The sequence below is a fragment of the Labeo rohita genome, chromosome 6 (genome assembly GCF_022985175.1).
Source record: "Labeo rohita strain BAU-BD-2019 chromosome 6, IGBB_LRoh.1.0, whole genome shotgun sequence".
Taxonomy (NCBI): Eukaryota; Metazoa; Chordata; class Actinopteri; order Cypriniformes; family Cyprinidae; genus Labeo; species Labeo rohita.
This window is the reverse complement of record NC_066874.1, coordinates 8,680,136-8,698,227: the sequence shown is the minus strand read 5'-3', so window position 1 is coordinate 8,698,227 and position 18,092 is coordinate 8,680,136. Positions and strand designations below refer to the sequence as shown.

General features: G+C 38.5%; 1 protein-coding gene across 2 annotated transcripts in view; it reads left to right on the top strand.

The window, feature by feature from the left end:
• tanc1a (tetratricopeptide repeat, ankyrin repeat and coiled-coil containing 1a) overlaps positions 1 to 18,092 on the top strand; it is a 108,998-nt gene extending 90,906 nt beyond the window's left edge. Inside the window, exons 16-27 of one of the 2 annotated variants that reach the window (XM_051111928.1) lie at positions 804 to 1,040; positions 2,525 to 2,689; positions 3,468 to 3,549; positions 3,726 to 3,859; positions 3,965 to 4,088; positions 5,714 to 5,889; positions 5,971 to 6,103; positions 8,733 to 8,762; positions 8,847 to 8,938; positions 9,113 to 9,259; positions 9,973 to 10,073; positions 16,115 to 18,092. In XM_051111928.1, coding sequence (XP_050967885.1) covers positions 804 to 1,040; positions 2,525 to 2,689; positions 3,468 to 3,549; positions 3,726 to 3,859; positions 3,965 to 4,088; positions 5,714 to 5,889; positions 5,971 to 6,103; positions 8,733 to 8,762; positions 8,847 to 8,938; positions 9,113 to 9,259; positions 9,973 to 10,073; positions 16,115 to 17,297 — 2,604 coding nt within the window. In that variant the 3' untranslated portion in view covers positions 17,298 to 18,092. The remainder of the gene's footprint in view (positions 1 to 803; positions 1,041 to 2,524; positions 2,690 to 3,467; positions 3,550 to 3,725; positions 3,860 to 3,964; positions 4,089 to 5,713; positions 5,890 to 5,970; positions 6,104 to 8,732; positions 8,763 to 8,846; positions 8,939 to 9,112; positions 9,260 to 9,972; positions 10,074 to 16,114) is intronic. The other variant, XM_051111929.1, reaches the window with a different exon arrangement.

Genomic DNA, 18,092 nt, shown 5'->3' with positions numbered 1-18,092 from the left:
TTTAACTGTATTGATCCGGATTATAAAGACACATGCGCATAGCAGAGACGAGTCAAGATGAGCATTTGAGGTTAAAAAGTATATAAATTGTCAGTTTGTTTTGAAAATGACCGATTGTTTCGCTAGATAAGACCCTTCTTCCTTCAAACTTGAGGGCACCATAGAAGTCCACTATATGAAGAAAAATTCCCGGAATGTTTTCCTGAAGAAACGTAATTTCTTATTGACTGAAGAAAGAAAGACATGAACATCTTGGATGACAAGAGGGTGAGTAAATTATCCGTAAACTTTTGTTCTGGAAGTGAATTTATCCTTTATCAAACGCAAAAATAATATTTTTGTCTTTCTGTTTTCAAATCCATTTGGCTCTAATATCTGTTTAAATATGCAAGGCATATCTGATGACATGCCTTTCACTCTTAAATGGATGTGAAATAAGAAATTAGCATGTTCAAACGGATAAAATATATGTGCATATATACTAATTCAGAGTTTTATGGTTTGGTTTTGTGATCAGACATGACACATTCTTACTGAGCAAATTAAAATGAATATTTGAGAGCTGGAAAGGAAACTCTGGTAGAAGGATTGAAATTGAAGCTATAGACTGAAGAGTCAAGAAGACAATTTGCAGATGTAGACTGTAAATTGAGCTTGTAAATAGATATAGATGGAAGATGTAGGTTGTGGATGTGGATTGATTCTGTACAACTGAGAACTGTTCTGTGAAACCCTCAAATACTTCAAAATTGAAGTGGTTAATTAATTTCTTGTGTTAAAACCAATCTTCCCTTTCTCCCCAGGTGTCCCGGTTGCTGATTCTGGGAGGGGCGAGTGTGTGTTACCGAACTGAGGTGTTGAACAGTGCACCAGTGCTGTGTGTGCAGTCTCACCTGGGCCACCTGGAGATGGCTGCTCTGCTCCTAGAGTGTGGGGCGCCAGTGGATGGACAGTCAGAGAACGGCATGACCTCTCTTTGTTACGCCTCAGCTGCCGGACATCTGCCACTTGTCACCTTACTCTGCAAAAAAGGAGCAAAGGTCAGTTGATCCTCGGGGTGGGCGATATACCGCTACACACAATTAACCGGCAGAAATTTGTTAACTGGTAAAGATTATGGACTATCGTCTCTGTCACGGTTACATGCTCATGTGATGTTGCTGTGCCACGTGATTACGAAAACGTATCGATTGCAGACATTTTTAAGTATTGTGGTTTAAAAACAAGTGATTTCAAGCCACTGAAATGCAATCAGCAGCTAAAGAAGACTCATTTTGCTATATGCATGCACTGTCTGAGTGCTGTCAGAAAGGCACCCACACGTGAACAGCGCTCACAGAATTATTTTTGCCGCTTTATAGGCCTTGAACAGTTAAAACACACACTTGTAAGTGTCAAAATGCCCATCTTTGCAAGTATCCTTGTAACCAGTAATTTATGTCTGAAGTGAAAGCAAACAGCTGAGAAAGAAAAAACACATGTGTAACAATATATTGGATCTGGGCAGCTCTTAAAGTGACAGCAGTCTAATATTCCTGCTGTCTTTCATTCATGTTAATCAAACAATAAAAGAGAAACTCTCTCACTGTTCTTTGACTAAATCACATTTGTAACTTTTAATAAGAAGAAGTACATATTTCACACAGTGCAGTGTTTTTATACATTTGATTAGTTTACACGAGTGTAGCATTCTTTAATTATCCTACTGTAGTTTTTTTGTACTGTTTGTAATTAGTTTCTTATTCTTTTTTTTAATCGATTACTGTTTATTTGTCTTCAGTGAGCTTGAGTTAGTATTTTGTTTGTTTCAAATTTAGAATTTTTCAAATTTCTATATCACAAAAACCTTATTTAAAGCAAAAATAAATATTGTGAGATATATTGTTACTGTGAAATAATTACTCATATTGTGCTATAAGATTTCCAAGAAAGGAAACTTAATATACATACAGATTAATAAAACAAGCAATATAGCTTCTGCATTAGGTACAGGTGCACACCCAAGTTCATATTATCCAAACAAATTGAAATTGAACAAATTGATACTGCCGTATAGTAATGGTAAATGCATTATATTTATTGTTTTGTGATAATGAGTGAAAATGGTCTAACAGTAAGACAGACCAGAGTGTGCATGTAAATGACAATCAAACTGAACTCAACAAATAGTGGTTATATAAACAATTCTACTGTTTTCAAACTGTGAAAAGTTTATATTGTTACATTTTAAAATCGTTTTTGGACACAGCGTACTGTATAGTATACAAGGTGTTCCAAATTGTTGTTCCTCAGTTTTACCTGCAAGTTTTACAGGTGAACTTTAGGGACTTTACTGCTCATTTATTAACAGGAACTTGTCAATAAGAAGACAGATTTCCCAATACAGCATGACAAACTTGATAATTACTGCTCAAAAAGCTAAACATAATTAGGAAATACATTTATTTTTAGTATTATTAATGTGTTGTGTTTCAGTGCAGGTTTGTAAGTAACTGTAAAAATAAGCATTTGATATGTGCGTTAGGTGGATCATGCTGATAAGAGTGGTCAGTGTGCACTGGTTCACGCTGCTCTGCGGGGTCATGCTGAGATTGTGCAGTATCTTCTGGAGCAGGAGTGGAGTTCAGACCTCAAAAACAAGGCACTGCAGCAGGCACTGATCGCTGCCTCCAGCATGGGACACACACAGGTACTAAATACACCGCTCATACACACAACAAACAGTTACCAAACACCTTCTCACATTTAGCTATCAAAAAAGGCACATACCATACACTATTGTATTTTATGTAAATTTGTTTAGAATTAGTCTGCTGTAGATTATTTATAGATTATATTTTGTATATATGTATATATATATTTTTGCTAAGGTTTGTTAGATTTGGAGGTTTTCTGATTATTCTTATTAATTATTTTATTAAAGGGGTCATCGGATGCAAAGTTCATGTACACATATACCCTACAATGATAAAAATCCATGCAGTGGTTTTTAATTAATCTGTAAAAATAATATCCCCTTTTTCAAATTGAGCCATTCTCAGATGCCTGCCGTTGTTGCGTCACACCGACAGAGGCCTCTCCCACGATAGTTGATTGACATGAGTGTCAAAACGTTGCTAAATGCGGCTAAAGTAAACAGGCTCGTCACTCCACAGAGAGAAGAGAGGGGCGGGGCGAGCAGAGCTCATTAACATTTAAAGCAACCTTGACCAGAACAGGATGATTTTTGCAGAGCTCATTTTGACAAGGTAAAAAGGGTGTTGTTTTACACAACCATTGAGAATTTTTAACCAAAGTATATAATAGACTTTTCATTAAGACCCTAAAGAATCATATCAACTTGTGGAAAATGGGCATCCGATGACCCCTTTAAAGCTAGGTTAGAAACACAGGTACCAAACCCACACAGATTCAGTGCCCAAATACTAAATATATACTATCTTGAATATCTTAATTATGTGTTACAGGTGGTAAAAAGGATGCTCGCATTGAACAGTGATGAATTTTCGGTGCAGATTGATGGTCATGATACATTGTGGGGTGAAACAGGTTTGTAAATGCACCACATTACACTGCATCTATTATCATACTTTTACTGTACTTGAAGTAGAATAGTAAAGTAGTAGTGTTTGCAATATGTATAGTATGGAAGTAGGCATATTTCCCAGCGATTGAGTCTGCTTTGCTGCTTAGATCATCATTTTGAGCTTGCATATCTTCTCTAGCTCTAACCGCTGCTGCTGGCCGGGGCAAACTAGAGGGGTGTGTGTTTCTGCTGGATCAAGGTGCCAGTGTAACACAGGTTAACCGCAGAGGGGTGGCACCCATCTTTAATGCAGTGCGACATGGACACACGCAGGTAAGTCCATTTATTACACACATTTTATTTAAAAAAAAAAAAAAAAAGACATTTTGCATTGACACCTCTCATCTCTTTGACTTTCTTTCCTTCGCTCTCTTCTAGATAGCAGAGTTGTTTCTGCAGCGTGGCGCAGATGTGAATTGCGGTGATAAACATGGTCGTTCTCTACTGATGGTAGCTGCAAGCGAGGGACACCTGGAGACTGTCGACTTTTTGCTCTCACAGGGTCAGTAATCGTGACTTGCGTGTCACTATCTAGCAAAGCCCTATAAGGTCTGCTGTATCATATTTGATATGCACATTTTTAAGGCTTCTAAATTATCAACATGCTCAAAACTTTAGCTGAAAATACTGTACAGAAGAGAGTCAGTCATTAAATTTCCTTTTAGCATAATTGTAAAATATTCGCCTTTAAAGGGATAGTTCATCCAAAAATGAAAATTCTGTCATTATTTCCCCTTATGTCGTTCCAAACCTGTAAGACCTTCGCTCATCTTCGGAACACAAATTAAGATATTTTTGATGAAATCCGAGAGTTTTCTGACCCTGCATAAACACAGATGCAACAACCACGTTTAAGGCCCAGAAAGGTAGTAAGGACGTTGTTAAAATAGTCCATGTGACATCAGTGGTTGAACTGAAGAACCCGAATATGCTGTGCCTTGTTTACAAGCAGAGGGAGACACATACTATTCAAAAAATAATACAAGATGGAGTGGATGACTTGCAAATTTTTGCCTAGCCTTACTTATAGACGATGAACCAGAGCTGGGTAGATTACTTACAAATTGTAATCCGTTATTGATTACAAATTACATGACAAAAATTGTAGTTAGTAACGTAATCTGTTACATTACACATTTTAGGTAATATAATCCAACTACTTTTGGATTACTTTCAGATCACTTTTGAACTAACCTGTTTATCACATTGATTTAAATAGAAAAATCTTGTACCATACTGACATAAAAATACAAAGAGTAAGAAAATATATTAATTTGTTGTTATTAACAACACAAAGTGCATTAAATGTTATATTACATCAAGGTTTCCCAAACTGGTGTTTGTGAAGGAACTGCAGAGGATGTACGAGTTTAAAGAAAAGCTAATAATTAATTATATCATAAAAATATTACATTAAAATAAATCATTTTAAAAGCTTTTAAAAAAAAAAAAACTTACCGAAATTTTTCTTAATATTTAATTTGTTTACATGGATGTCATGTGACCATTACCAAGGTCAGAGAACCACTAAACATGCAAATGTGATTTTTAATTATTAAAATATTTATTTTAAAATCTCAGGGGTACTTCAGGTAAATATAAGAGTAGATGATAACAAAAAAGTTTGTGAATTTGTGCATTTTAATGTGTTTGAAAGACAAAAGCCTTTCAAAGATACAGGGTCAGAAAGTCAGAAAATCAAAAATATCTTAATTTGTTTTCTGAAGATGAACAAAGGTCTTGCAGATTTAAAACAACATGAGGGTGAGAAATCATTAATCGAATTTTCATTTTAAAGTGAACTATCCCTTTAAGTCATGTTACATGTGTTTTTGCTGTGAAATCTTGAATGATTTTTATTAAGTGTAAGGACTAGTTCACACAGAATGCACTTTTTTATTCTATGTAAACGCATGCTAGATGGACATCTTTGACTGTTGCACTTGCCTCTTGCATCTTTTGAAGCATCTCACATATGATGCTATTGTAAAAAATTGGTGCAAGTAGAAAGAAATTCAGGTTTTAAAAAATGCATCTTGAGACCTTGTGTTGTTTCTCTAGTTCCACTGTCTGCATTTCACGTTTTTCTATCAAATAAGGTCCACAAGGATTGTGTGTTTATTGTAGGAGCAAATATGACAGCGGTGGATAAAGAAGGTCTGACCCCGCTTGGGTGGGCGTGTTTGAAAGGGCAGAAGAAAGTGGTGGAGTTCATGGTGGAGAGGGGAGCTCAGATTGACCACACGGATAAGCACGGGCGCACCCCATTGGACCTGGCTGCTTTCTACGGGGACGCAGATATAGTAAGCCGAGATAACCTTTCTCTGTGTGGACACTTTTATCTCAGTATCATGCCAGTTCCATATCTGAGCAATCTGTTTCAGGTGCATTACCTAGTTGAGTGCGGAGCGGCGATCGAACACATGGACTACAGTGGCATGAGACCTCTGGACCGGGCCATCGGTAGCAGAAACACCTCAGTTGTGGTCACTCTGCTGAAGAAAGGGGCTAAACTGGGTGAGTCTCACCTCAGAACATCATGACACACATTCTTTTATATCTCTCCTGGGTTCATGTGCCGTCCTCTAGAATCTAGATCGCCACAGTCAGGTTCTCAGAGGGCCTTGTCCATTCTAAATCTAGAATGTAGTGAGTTCCATTTGTTCTCCCCTTTTCTTGGAGAGTAAAAGCACAGCGTTCCTTTGCTGAGTCCTAAATGCAATTGAAACCAGGCCATATTCGCCGAAGAGCCGTGCAGGACTGCTAGCCCACGGTTAAGTAGGACGCTGGTGATGTATGGGACTGTCGTTCACACTCTGCGTCAGGGCAAAGACTTTTATAGCGAAGTCCACTCAGCTTTCTGTTCAAAGTCACAAAGTGCAAACCTTAGGAGAACATATTCCCCCTCCAGTTTAAAAACGTCTAATTACATCTGAAACGGCAACTGTCTCTGCCAGTCTGGGGCTGATGATGGCAATGACTTTGCCAGATGCATTTTAATGACGTTGTGGTGCGATTTGTCTTGTCTACATACTAGACATGGCTCAGAAAAGCTACTGTGTGGATTGGAGAGAAGAAAAATCTCCCACTTTTGTAAGCAAGCTCCATAACCACTGAAAAATAACCCATGCTTTAAATTAGCATTAGCTGATATTTCCAGTTAGCCACTAGAAAGAGCAGTATAGAGGTTTGCAATTTTTTGCTTGCTCATTTCCCCCTGCTATACAAATAATACTGCAGAACAAGCAAAAAGATCTAGTTTCCATTTTTTTAGATGTCAAACTCCCATCCAAACCATCTCAAGAGGTTTTCTGTTTTAGAAAGTCTGCCAATAAATTCTTTTATCCTTTTGTGACTATAGCTCTCCTAAAGTAAGCCTAAAGTCGCATTTGTGACATTTTATGACATTTTAACATTTTCTTTCTCTATCATAAAACAGACAATTACAGTCCTGGATGCTGATTGGTTGATACAACGTTTCAGCTGTTCTAAAATCAAAGCACCAGTTTGCCTAGTAGCTAGGGTTGGGCATCAAGAACCAGTTCCATTTTAGAACCGGTTCCAAATTTCCAAGAACCGTGTATTCGATAAGGCGCGTGCATTTCGGTTCAGCTTAACGATTTCTGCGTTCGCATTTTAATGTGATTTTAAACTTTAAAATCAAACGGTTTAAGCACAGGAAGGGAAAGCACTTGCACACTGTTTGTATGCACAACACACATCTGAAGCGCGAGCACAATGAACAATGGTCCCGGTGCGGGTTCCCGGCCATTTCCACTGCAATAAAGGTCGTTCCTGGCCGGATGTGACTTCTCTTTCACATTTACCGCTCAATATGCACAAAATACGTCAGTATATCATCATAAACACAGCTGTTTTTTTGTCGAAAGTGAATGTAAACAGATGAGAAAGAAAATGCATGTATAACAGTAGTTTTAGATCCGCGTGCATTCGGTGTTAAAGAGACAGCAGCCTAATAAACATACTGCCTGTCATTAATGTTAATGCAAGAAAAAAAAATCATTCACTGATCTTGATTGAAAATCTTTTGTAATTTTAAAGAGATAAACTATTTATGAAAACTACGCAGTGTTTAAGCTTTTGATTTAAACTTCTGTACCTGTAATTTGTTTAATTGTATTTATGTATGCTATTGCTAATTTATTTGCTTGTTCCTATTTTATTACTGTTTACTTGTCTTTAAAAATTTATTGTTTGAAATACATTTTTGAACTCATTTTTTATTGACCTTTTTTATGTTATTGGAATCGAAACTAGGAATTGTTAAGAATCGGAACGAGAATCGCTAAAATTTAAACTTCTTTCAAATTCAAAAATCTACTCTACATGTTCTTAAAGCAGCAGATCAAAATATTAGAATGATTTCTGAAGGTTCATGTAACTGGAGAAATGATGCTAAAAATTCAGCTTTGAAATCAGGAATAAATTGCATTTTTAAATATATTCTAATAGAAAACATTTATTTTAAATAGTAAAAATGTTTCAAATATTTCATTTGACTGTTTTTGCTGTACTTTGAATCAAATAAATACAGGCTTGGTGAGCAGAAGAGACTTCTTTAAAAAACTTGAAAAATCTGAAACACAAACAAAAACTTTTGACTGGTAGTGTATATATTGTGAATATAGTCAGTTTCACATACCTTATCGCTTAACTTAATTACTTCAGTATATATACAACCGTTAAAAGGTTTGGGGTCAGAAAAAAAAAATATTAACGCTTTAAATTGATCAAAAGTGTCATGAAAGAAACTTAAAAAAAAAATCACTATCCACCAAAATATTAAGCAGCACAACTCCTTCAATACTGATAATAATGTTTCCTGAGAACCAAATCAGCATTAGTTTAGAATTAGTTTCTAAAGGATAATGTGACACTGAAGACTGGATTAAATGATATTAAATGATATTAAAATACAAAACAGTGTGCAACAAATATTTAAAAATATTACTGTTTTTACTGTATTTTTGTACTAACCCCAGATTTTGAATGGTAGCTTATATTTCCTTCAAATTCCAATGCACATCTATTCTTCTTGAGTTTTCCTTGCATTTGTTCTTTATGCTTTATTTCTCTTTTTTTCTTTTTCTTTCTTTCTGTTGTGCTGTCACTATCACTGCTAAAGGCTACAGAACATCTCCTTATGAACGATCAGGTACAAGCATTAGGAAAGTCATACTCTGAGTCCGTCTGTGTGCTACTGACTGTCAGGACTGACGTCTCTCTTTCTCTCTTGAAGGTAACGCTGCCTGGGCCATGGCCACCTCCAAACCCGACATCCTCATCATACTTCTGCAGAGACTCATGGAGGAGGGAAACCTGCTTTACAAGGTCTGTAGATCTGAAAAAGGAAAGTTATAGTTTTCAGAAATGCAACAAATACCACATTTAAATCTGATCACTGTAATAAATGTCCATGAAGGTCCTCTGAGACTTTAATGAAACTCTCTCATACTTGTTTCTTTTCCCTGTTCTCCATGTATTCCTTCTATCCTTCTTTCTCAGAAAGGGAAGATGAAGGAAGCCGCTCAGAGATATCAGTATGCACTGAGGAAGTTTCCTAGGGAAGGTTTCGGGGAAGACCTGAAGGCATTCAGGGAGCTCCGGGTTTCCCTGTATCTCAACCTGTCCCGCTGCCGCCGCAAAACCAATGTATGTCACGCAAGTATATGCATAACTACAGTGGCTAGAGGTTAAAGGCTTTAATAACATTCCTAACAACTGCTGAATGAAAATACTTCTCCTGTGTGCCATAACAAACAGAATGAAGTATATTAAATGGCTATAGGCATTTTATATTGACCACATGCACACTCATTTTCTCCTCCAGGATAATTGTAATGGTTTGTCTAGGTTCAGGAGATGAGCCTCACAGGCTGTTCGTAGAAGTGTTTTGAGTGCAGTTAGGCAGCAGATTACGTGAATGTGAGAAAGAGATAAAGAGAGAGTCACTATGTGTCCTGCTTCGTGTTTCCTAATTACACAGGCATCCTGAAGTTCTAATGGTTATTTTAATAGGATCTGCCACTATTAAACATTTAAAGTGCATCATTAGGGCTGACAGTTATGGCTCCTCATTGAAACTCTGACCTTAGACTCAAGGACAGAATTTCAACGAGAGCCTCCCTATTACAGATTCATGCACCAGAGCAGAATGAAGGACTGAGGCAGAGTGTGAGAAAGTAAATTCAGCCGCTTGGTATGCGCACATCACTAACGGTGCTGCCGTGAGTGCGCTGACCGCTCTCATGGGTCTAGTTAAGAGAAAGCATTAAAATTGCGTGATTGGTATTTGATCCTCATTTTTTCTCCCCTTCTTCCAGTCACTCAAATTCTCTCTTTTCTTTCTTTTTTGTTCTTGACAGGATTTTGGCATGGCTGAGGAGTTTGCCACCAAGGCCCTCGAGCTCAAGCCTAAGTCCTACGAGGCATTTTATGCACGTGCCAGAGCCAAAAGGAGCAGCAGGTAAAAAAAAAAACCTTCATGCTGATGTGAACATGTGAATTGTTTCTGATAAGAGAGAATTACTTCAGTTGTTCTTGCTGTCTGCATGCAAAACCAAACATACAGGACCAAATGACTATTAATAATTCAGTATGACCCAACTGGCAAATCTGACAAAATGCAATACAGGAGTCACTGGTCTGATACATGCACTGAATTTAGACATCTCTGATTACGAAGTAGTCAAAATTGAAATAAGTCATGGACTGCTCGTTTATGTGTTCTTTTTGAATGTTTAAAGGTCCCATATTGTCAAAACTGAAATTTCCTGGCTTTTTTTTTATGATAACTGAGGTCTAGAGGCTATGTAGTTACCATATAGGTTTCAAAACAATCAATCCACAGTAAAATGCACACAGCCTGCATAAAGTAGCTGTGCCTTTTCACAAGCCGCTGTGACTTCCGTAAAAGCGTGACGTCCGAACTACTCAGTCACCACCTTTAGTCACCACCTCGAGCACCAACCACCATCCCACCCTCATTTTGCAAAACCCACAGACAACATCAGGTCCATGCCATTGCTGAGCAACAACAACACGAAAACAAGTCAAGATAACGTTGTTCGGTCGATGGATGTCAGGAAACTACATCATTGTACAGGCTTCCGAACAACATTAAAAGAAACCAGTGGCATGTCAGCTTTAGCCTCTTTCACACAGCGATTCCGGATAATGTGTCCCATGATTTGTTCTGGAATTGTTTAATTTGGTTCATTCACACAGTGATTTTCCGGAATCTGTGTGTGCTTTACACACAACCCGTAAAGACTAAATTGAAACTAAACTGGCAATCGACCTGCGCTTCAGCACGGTGAGGAACTCCCTGATCGCTGCTTCATTCCAGTTTGCACATATTTTTTCGTTGTGAAGAATCACACAATAACGTGCATCATCATTACAACACAGCCTTTATGGCATTGGTTCTGGCTTTTGTTCACACAGCACTCGTTCCGGGACTGACCCCAGCAATGTTACTAGGTTCCCAATCTGGGATCGTTCCCGGAATCAACCCCGGGACATGTTTACATTCACACAGAAGGCAATGTTACTAGGTCCCCATTCTGGCAAGTTTCCGGAATCAACGTGCAGAATCAACGTGCAGTGTGAAAGGGGCTTTACTAAAGCAATAGTTACGTAGCTTACTGCATTCAGTGTTTGAAAAAAACTAAATAAATAATTACCATTCTGAAACATCCTGTTGAGTATCACCAAGCCACAGCTGGCTACAGCATACATGACCCTAGTTATCAACAGGCCAATCAGAAGAAAGGCTTATGAATATTAATTAGACGGACCAAAATCAACCTGTTCTTGACAGAGCTCCTAAGAGAGGAGCTGTAAAAATATACTGAGATGGTTTTTGGCACTTATACCGCAAATATAAGAAGAGTTCAGATGCAAAACCCCCTAAAAGCCATCTCGGTCAAAAATGAGATGATGATACTGAGTGAATGCTCTAATACATATATTATATGTCCATCAGATACTTTCACTTCAAACTTACATAGAAACCTATACATCGGAGCCTGATAAAAATGCATTTTTTAAAGAAAGACGTCAGATGGATTTAGAGGCTTTTGCATCTGAACTCTTTTTATATTCTTAAGGACATCAACAGCTAAAAAGAACCTCCAGAAAGGTGTACAATATGTGACCTAATAAAGCTATTTTGTAGGATAATGTAGGATAACTTTAAAGGGTTACTCCACCCCAAAATGAAAACTTACCCTCATGTCGTTCCAAACACATAAAAGCTTGCTTTGTCTTCGGAACACAATTAAAGAAATTTTGGATGAAAACCGGGAGGCTTGTGACTGTCCCATTGACTGCCAAGTAAATAACACTGTCAAGGCCCAGAAAGTATGAAAATAGTCCATCTGCCATCAGTCGTTCAATCTGAATTGTATGAATACTTTTTGTATGCAAAGAAAAAAAATAATGATTTTATTCAACAATTCACAAGCTGCGTACACTATTCTGAGGGCGGGCCTAGGGTTGGCCACCCCACTCACAACTACTGCTTCTGTGTGTTTATTTAGTCGCAAAACGTCTTTATGACCACATCAAACGGTAGACTTTTCAGACGCGCACTCCAAATTCACTTTAGCACCAGGCACTAAAAAAATTATGTTTTTCTCTAACGAGCACAGGAAAGGTAGAAGTGACAAGGAGCTTCAGTACAACAAGTGAACTGTAGTCAGATGAGATGTTGTCAGGCCATATGTCAGACTGTGCTCATAGCATGCATGCTTCAATTGCATGCAAGTATGTAGCCTGTATCATTTCATATTGAAGTGTGAATGAAACTATGAGCATGCATGTCAGATCCGCATCACATTTAGCAGCGGCAGCTCTTAAAGTAATGGCAGGCAAATAACCTAATAACCCAGCTGCTGTGATGCCTGTTAATTAAAAAACAAAAGCGAAAAGAGCAAATCATTCGATTTCTGTATACTTGCTGAAGGGCACAGGTAAATAATGGTTTTGTGTGAAGATTGTTCACTTAAAGTTCACTTAAATTAGAAGTAATTTTTTAAAGTCTAATAAATGTTAAAATTGATAGCTCCCAATTATACTGTAGTGTTGAATGGCTCTAGTCAATGGTTAAATAGGGGGAAAAAAACTATTTTCTAGAGACACCAGCTGTATTGGTATTAGTTATTTTTCAGATTTCATAGATTAAAAGAGAAGTCCACTTCCAGAACAACAATTCACAAAGAATTTGCTCACCCCCTTGTCATCCAAGATGTTCATGTCTTTCTGTCTTCAGTTGGTTTTTGAGGAAAACATTTCAGGATTTTTCTTCATATAGTGGGCTTGATTGGTGCCCCGGTTTTGAACTTCCAAAATGTAGTTTAAATGCAGCTTCAAAGGGCTCTAAACGATCCCAGCCGAGGAAGAAGGGTCTTATCTAGTGAAACGATCGGTCGTTTTTTTTTTTTGGAAAATAAAAATTTGTATACTTCTTAAGCACAAAAGCTTGTGTAGCACAGGCTCTGGGATGTGCGTTCACAGAGATGACTCGTTTTTCCCCGGGTCACATTAAAGATTTGTTCAAAATGAACAAATTGTTCAAGAACGCGCATCCCAGAGTCTGTGCTAAAAAAAAACATACAAATTTTTATTTTTTGAAAAAAAAAAAAAAAAAAGAGATCGTTTCACTAGATAAGACCCTTCTTCTTCGGCTGGGATCGTTTAGAACCCTTTGAAGCTGCATTTAAACTACTTTTTGGAAGTTCAAAATCAGGGTACCAATCAAGTCCATTATTTGAAGAAAAATCTTGAAATGTTTTCCTCAAAAAACATAATTTTTTTACGACTGAAGACAAAAAGACATGAACATCTTGGATGACAAGGGGGTGAGTAAATTATTTGTACATTGTTGTTCTGTAAGTGGAGTTCTCCTTTAATTCAAATTTAATGTTTTGCCACTGTTTTTCTTTTTTTTTCTTTTTAGAATTTGAGGAATCGCAAAGGGAAAAGAACGATCCAACCGCATGTTGGCACACATGACTAACCACTCATGTCTGGTGTGCTCACATCGCTAAGCACCAAACAATGCATTTTTGTGTTGACAAAGATGCGACGCAGGCAGTGGAATAGGAAAACCAATAGCTGGGAGTGAACTACTTTTAACCTGAGCATTTCATGTATGATGCGCTGCAAGAGACTCAAGTGAAACAGTCAAACGTGTCCATGTTTACATAGAAAAAACAATGGAAAAGCAGCGCAGTCGAAAAAAACCTGTTAAAAACTACTACTTTATGTCTGATATTTCATTTTTGCATTATGGTGACAGGTTGAAAGCTGCTGTTCATTGTTTTTACAGAACATTTATAGTTCATTTATACTCATTTTGAATTTGAATTACTTTGACTTTTGAGATTTTTTTAAAAAAAGCTATTTCCTCGTATTATTTCTTAACATAAAAAAGGGCAAATTAACTTGTGAAATAGTAATGCAGTGTCCATTTACACATGGTGTGGAAAAGTTGTACATCTCTTTGAAAATATGAACATCTTCATGAATTCGAAAGTTTATGTCAGAACGCCTTTAAGAACAATTTACAGAAAGATTCATTCTGCTTATGTTTTATGAATGTGTCCCATTATGTTATTTTTTTAAAATAATATTGGCACCCACTAGCTAAATCCAAGAGAAAACCTTCTCTACTATCTCTTTAAATCTCCCTTCTAATTATGCCAGCCAATTTAACCTCAAAAAAACACATTACGACAATGTTTGTGAAAGCAAATTTTAGGCCGAGTCGAGGGAATCTCTAACAAATCTCTAAATGATTTCATTACTGTCTTCCACAAGTCTACTTTCTTTAAAATCTGTGTTAATAAAATCTGTGACACTGTGTTGTTCTGTTGAGCTTGCACTTTTTATCCTGCATTTATCCTGGGTCAGGGTTTGGAAAATGAGTCCTGACCTTTTAAAAAGTTTACTTGGTGTGGGTTAACAAACCATTGAAATATTGCTCACATGCTAGTGGTTACGTCTCTGTCTGCCAGTGCTGGCTGATGTACTGTATTATTATTATTAGCTTAGCAAAATTCTAATCAGTCAAAAATCAGACGTGAATGTTAACCAGTCACTTCAAAGCTGCTGCCTGTGAAGAGAGTCTTAAAGAAGTCCACTTACAAAACAACAATTTACAAATAATTTACTTAGCCCCGTGTCATTTAAGATGTCTTTCTGTCTTCAGTCGTAAAAAAATTATGGTTTTTGAGGAAAGCATTTCAGGATTTTTCTTCATATAATGGACTTCAATTGTGCCCCCCGATTTTGAACTTCCAAAATGTAGTTTAAATGCAGCTTCAAAGGGCTCTAAACGATCCCAGCCAAGGAAGAAGGGTCTTATCTAGCGAAACGATCTGTCATTTTTTTTTTAAAAATAAAAATTTGTATACTTTGTGTAATTTGTATAACGTGTAGCACAGGCTTTCGGATGCACGTCAATGGGTCGTTCTTGGATCATTCGTTCGTTTTGAACGAATCTTTAATGTGACTCACGAAGAACAAGTCGCCTCAGGGAGTGATTCGTTCAGTCGGGCATGCGCAACATCCTATTAGGTTCTGTACTGGAATTAGTTCACCTGTTTTGAGTCTTCGGGTTTTTCGAGTCATTCGTTTATCTTATGGGGCTGTCACGTGACGCTGATTTTGCTAAAATTAACGAAATGACTCAAAAAGATTTGTTCATTTTGCTGAACGAGACTCAAAGGTCAGAGTCGGTAAAATGATCCGAACTTCCATCACTACCACAAATCACGTCTAAGTTAATCGTCTGTGTACTCCGGCTAAAAAAAGTAGAGAATGGCGAAAAACTGTCTTATTTTCTCCTACAACTTCGGAGACACATTGTACCTTTTTGTTTGTAAACAGCGTTTGACTTACTTGCACTTTCTTAGTCTTTGCGTGTTCGCTTTGTATACACTGGGTCTGTAGATTTGGCTACGTTCTGCGTGACCTTTCGACATGATTCAATAGTATGTCGTGAACGCGCATGCCAGAACCTGTGCTACACAAGCTTTTGTGCTTAAAAAGTATACACATTTTTATTTTCCGAAAAAAATGACAGATCGTTTCGCTAGATAAGACCCTTCTTCCTTGGCTGGGATCGTTTAGAGCCCTTTGAAGCTGCATTTAAACTACATTTTGGAAGTTCAAAATCGGGGGGCACAATTGAAGTCCATTATATGAAGAAAAATCCTCAAAAACCATAATTTCTTTACGACTGAACACAGAAAGACATGAACATCTTGGATGACAAGGGGGTGAGTAAATTATTTGTGAATTGTTCTCCTTTAAATTAGTCATTTATAAAGTTCCACTGTGGTTAAAGATCTTGTTTATGTAGGCTGTTTCCTGTGTAGGAAGCAGACAGTGAGGCTTACTTGGTTCAAAGAGAGTGAGCATGGATCTATACCATCTACTGCATATAGTTTGTAATAATGATTAAATATTTACCAGTTTCTCTGCTTTCCACTCTCTCAGGCAGTTTGCAGCCGCGCTGGCTGATCTTTATGAAGCGGCGCGTCTGTGCCCCAGTAACAGAGAGATCAGGCGTCTACTGGCACGTGTGGAGGAAGAATGCCAACACCTGCAGCGACAGGGTTCTAAACACCCCACCTCTCACAGCAACCCCTCACACCATGAGGAAGACAACGACGAGGAAGAAGACGACGACGACGACGATGATGACCAGGACGTTGAGAGTTTGGAGAAAAGCCCGGACAGCCTCAGCATAAACATGTTGCAGGCAGATGAAGAGGAGGAGCGGCGTGAGCAAGAATCCTCCAGGCAGGAGAAGAGGAAGGAGAGCTGGCATCAAAGCCGCACCTTGCCTGATTCTCTAGGCCTAGCGATATCGGATGCCCAATCCGCCGTCTCCACGGCTGCCCCCGGACGGGCCGCCCACAGGCGTCTTCCGTCCAGACAGGCTCAAAGCATGAAAAACCGAGAGTACAGCAGCTCGCTTCACACCGAGGGCAGGACGCCCCAAAGTGCTGGGTCCAGCCCCATGCCGAGCCGCCACCGGCCCACCTCGCTTCGAGCAGGGCCCTGCATTGACATTGGCAGTGCTGACAGGGGTCCACTTGGTGGCACCAGAGAGGGCGGCGCTCAGTTTGGTCATGTAGAGAAGGCTGAAAGCAGCGTCGAGCCAAGGGGGGAATTCTGCCGGAGTAGCAGCGTGAGAGTATCCAGCTCCTCCAGCGCAAACCTGGCGGATACCAGCCGCATGCGCAATTCTGTGGCGAGTGCCGACGCGAGGCAATCTGAGCATAAGCCACGCCCATTTATGGGCGTCATTGACAAGACTGCACGTTTCCAGCAGCAGCAAAGTCATCATGGCAACCTAGTGTCGGGTTACGGCTGGCAGGGACTTGTGCCAGAAGGGCTCGTAGGTCACAATGTAGGGGTTGTCATGAACACGCACTCGTCCAGTGACCACCAATATGCTAAAACGAGCGCCTATCAGGAGCCCATTCATAACAGCACACACACGCCTGAGTTTCACCCAGACAAGTTTCATCCTGGACCCGGATACAAGGACACTAACCCCCTCCAGCAGCACTACAACGACACCAAGCACAAGCAGGCCAGCCTGGCCCGGGACAACCCCATCCTGATCAGCTCCATCAAACCTAAACGCTCCTTTATTGAGTCAAATGTGTAGCTACAAACTCGTATTTTATGTTAAGCACAAATGATCTACAATCTTACGACTTATATAGGAGCCTCAAGTTTTCATCAACAAACCCAGTGTCATTCGAGTCTGTTTTGAAGATTGAGATTCAAAGATTTTGTGTGAGTGCTCCAGTGCACGAGTATAAGATTGCCTTGCATTTCTGTTTACAACTACAGCTTCCGAGGTATTTAAGCACATTTTAAATGCGCAACGCTGCATCTGCACATTAAAAGAGAGCTGAGATATGATACAGATGATTTATTAATAATGTATTAAGATACCTGACCTGTCTTTAGACTTCAGTAAGGGCATAGGACGTCTACCAAGATGAAACGCTGTCTCTTACAGTAGGATTGTGGACCGGTCCTGTGTGTATTCAAAAGCATTTCCTGTTTGAATGATGTTTGTTTGTGTGCGTGTGCGTTTGAGGAGAAGCGTGTTGTATTTCTTCATGAATTACTCACTGTTTGGACTAATTTATTTATGGCTTGGTTGTCTGATTAAAACAATATTATATTTTATATATTAGTTATTTTTGCACAGCTATATATTATGAAATACCACTATGATTGTGAGATTGACCTGAACTGTATAAAGGAGACCAGGTTTACATGCATGTTATGGTGAATCATATTCAGGTGTCTATGAGGACATAGATGTTATTTCGTATGTACATTATTTGCAATTAATTTCATGTATAGGGCTGTTATGTATTGTATTTGAATATTTCAGCAACATATACAATAAACCCCAGTTTAAGACTTAAGTTATTTAGTTATTACA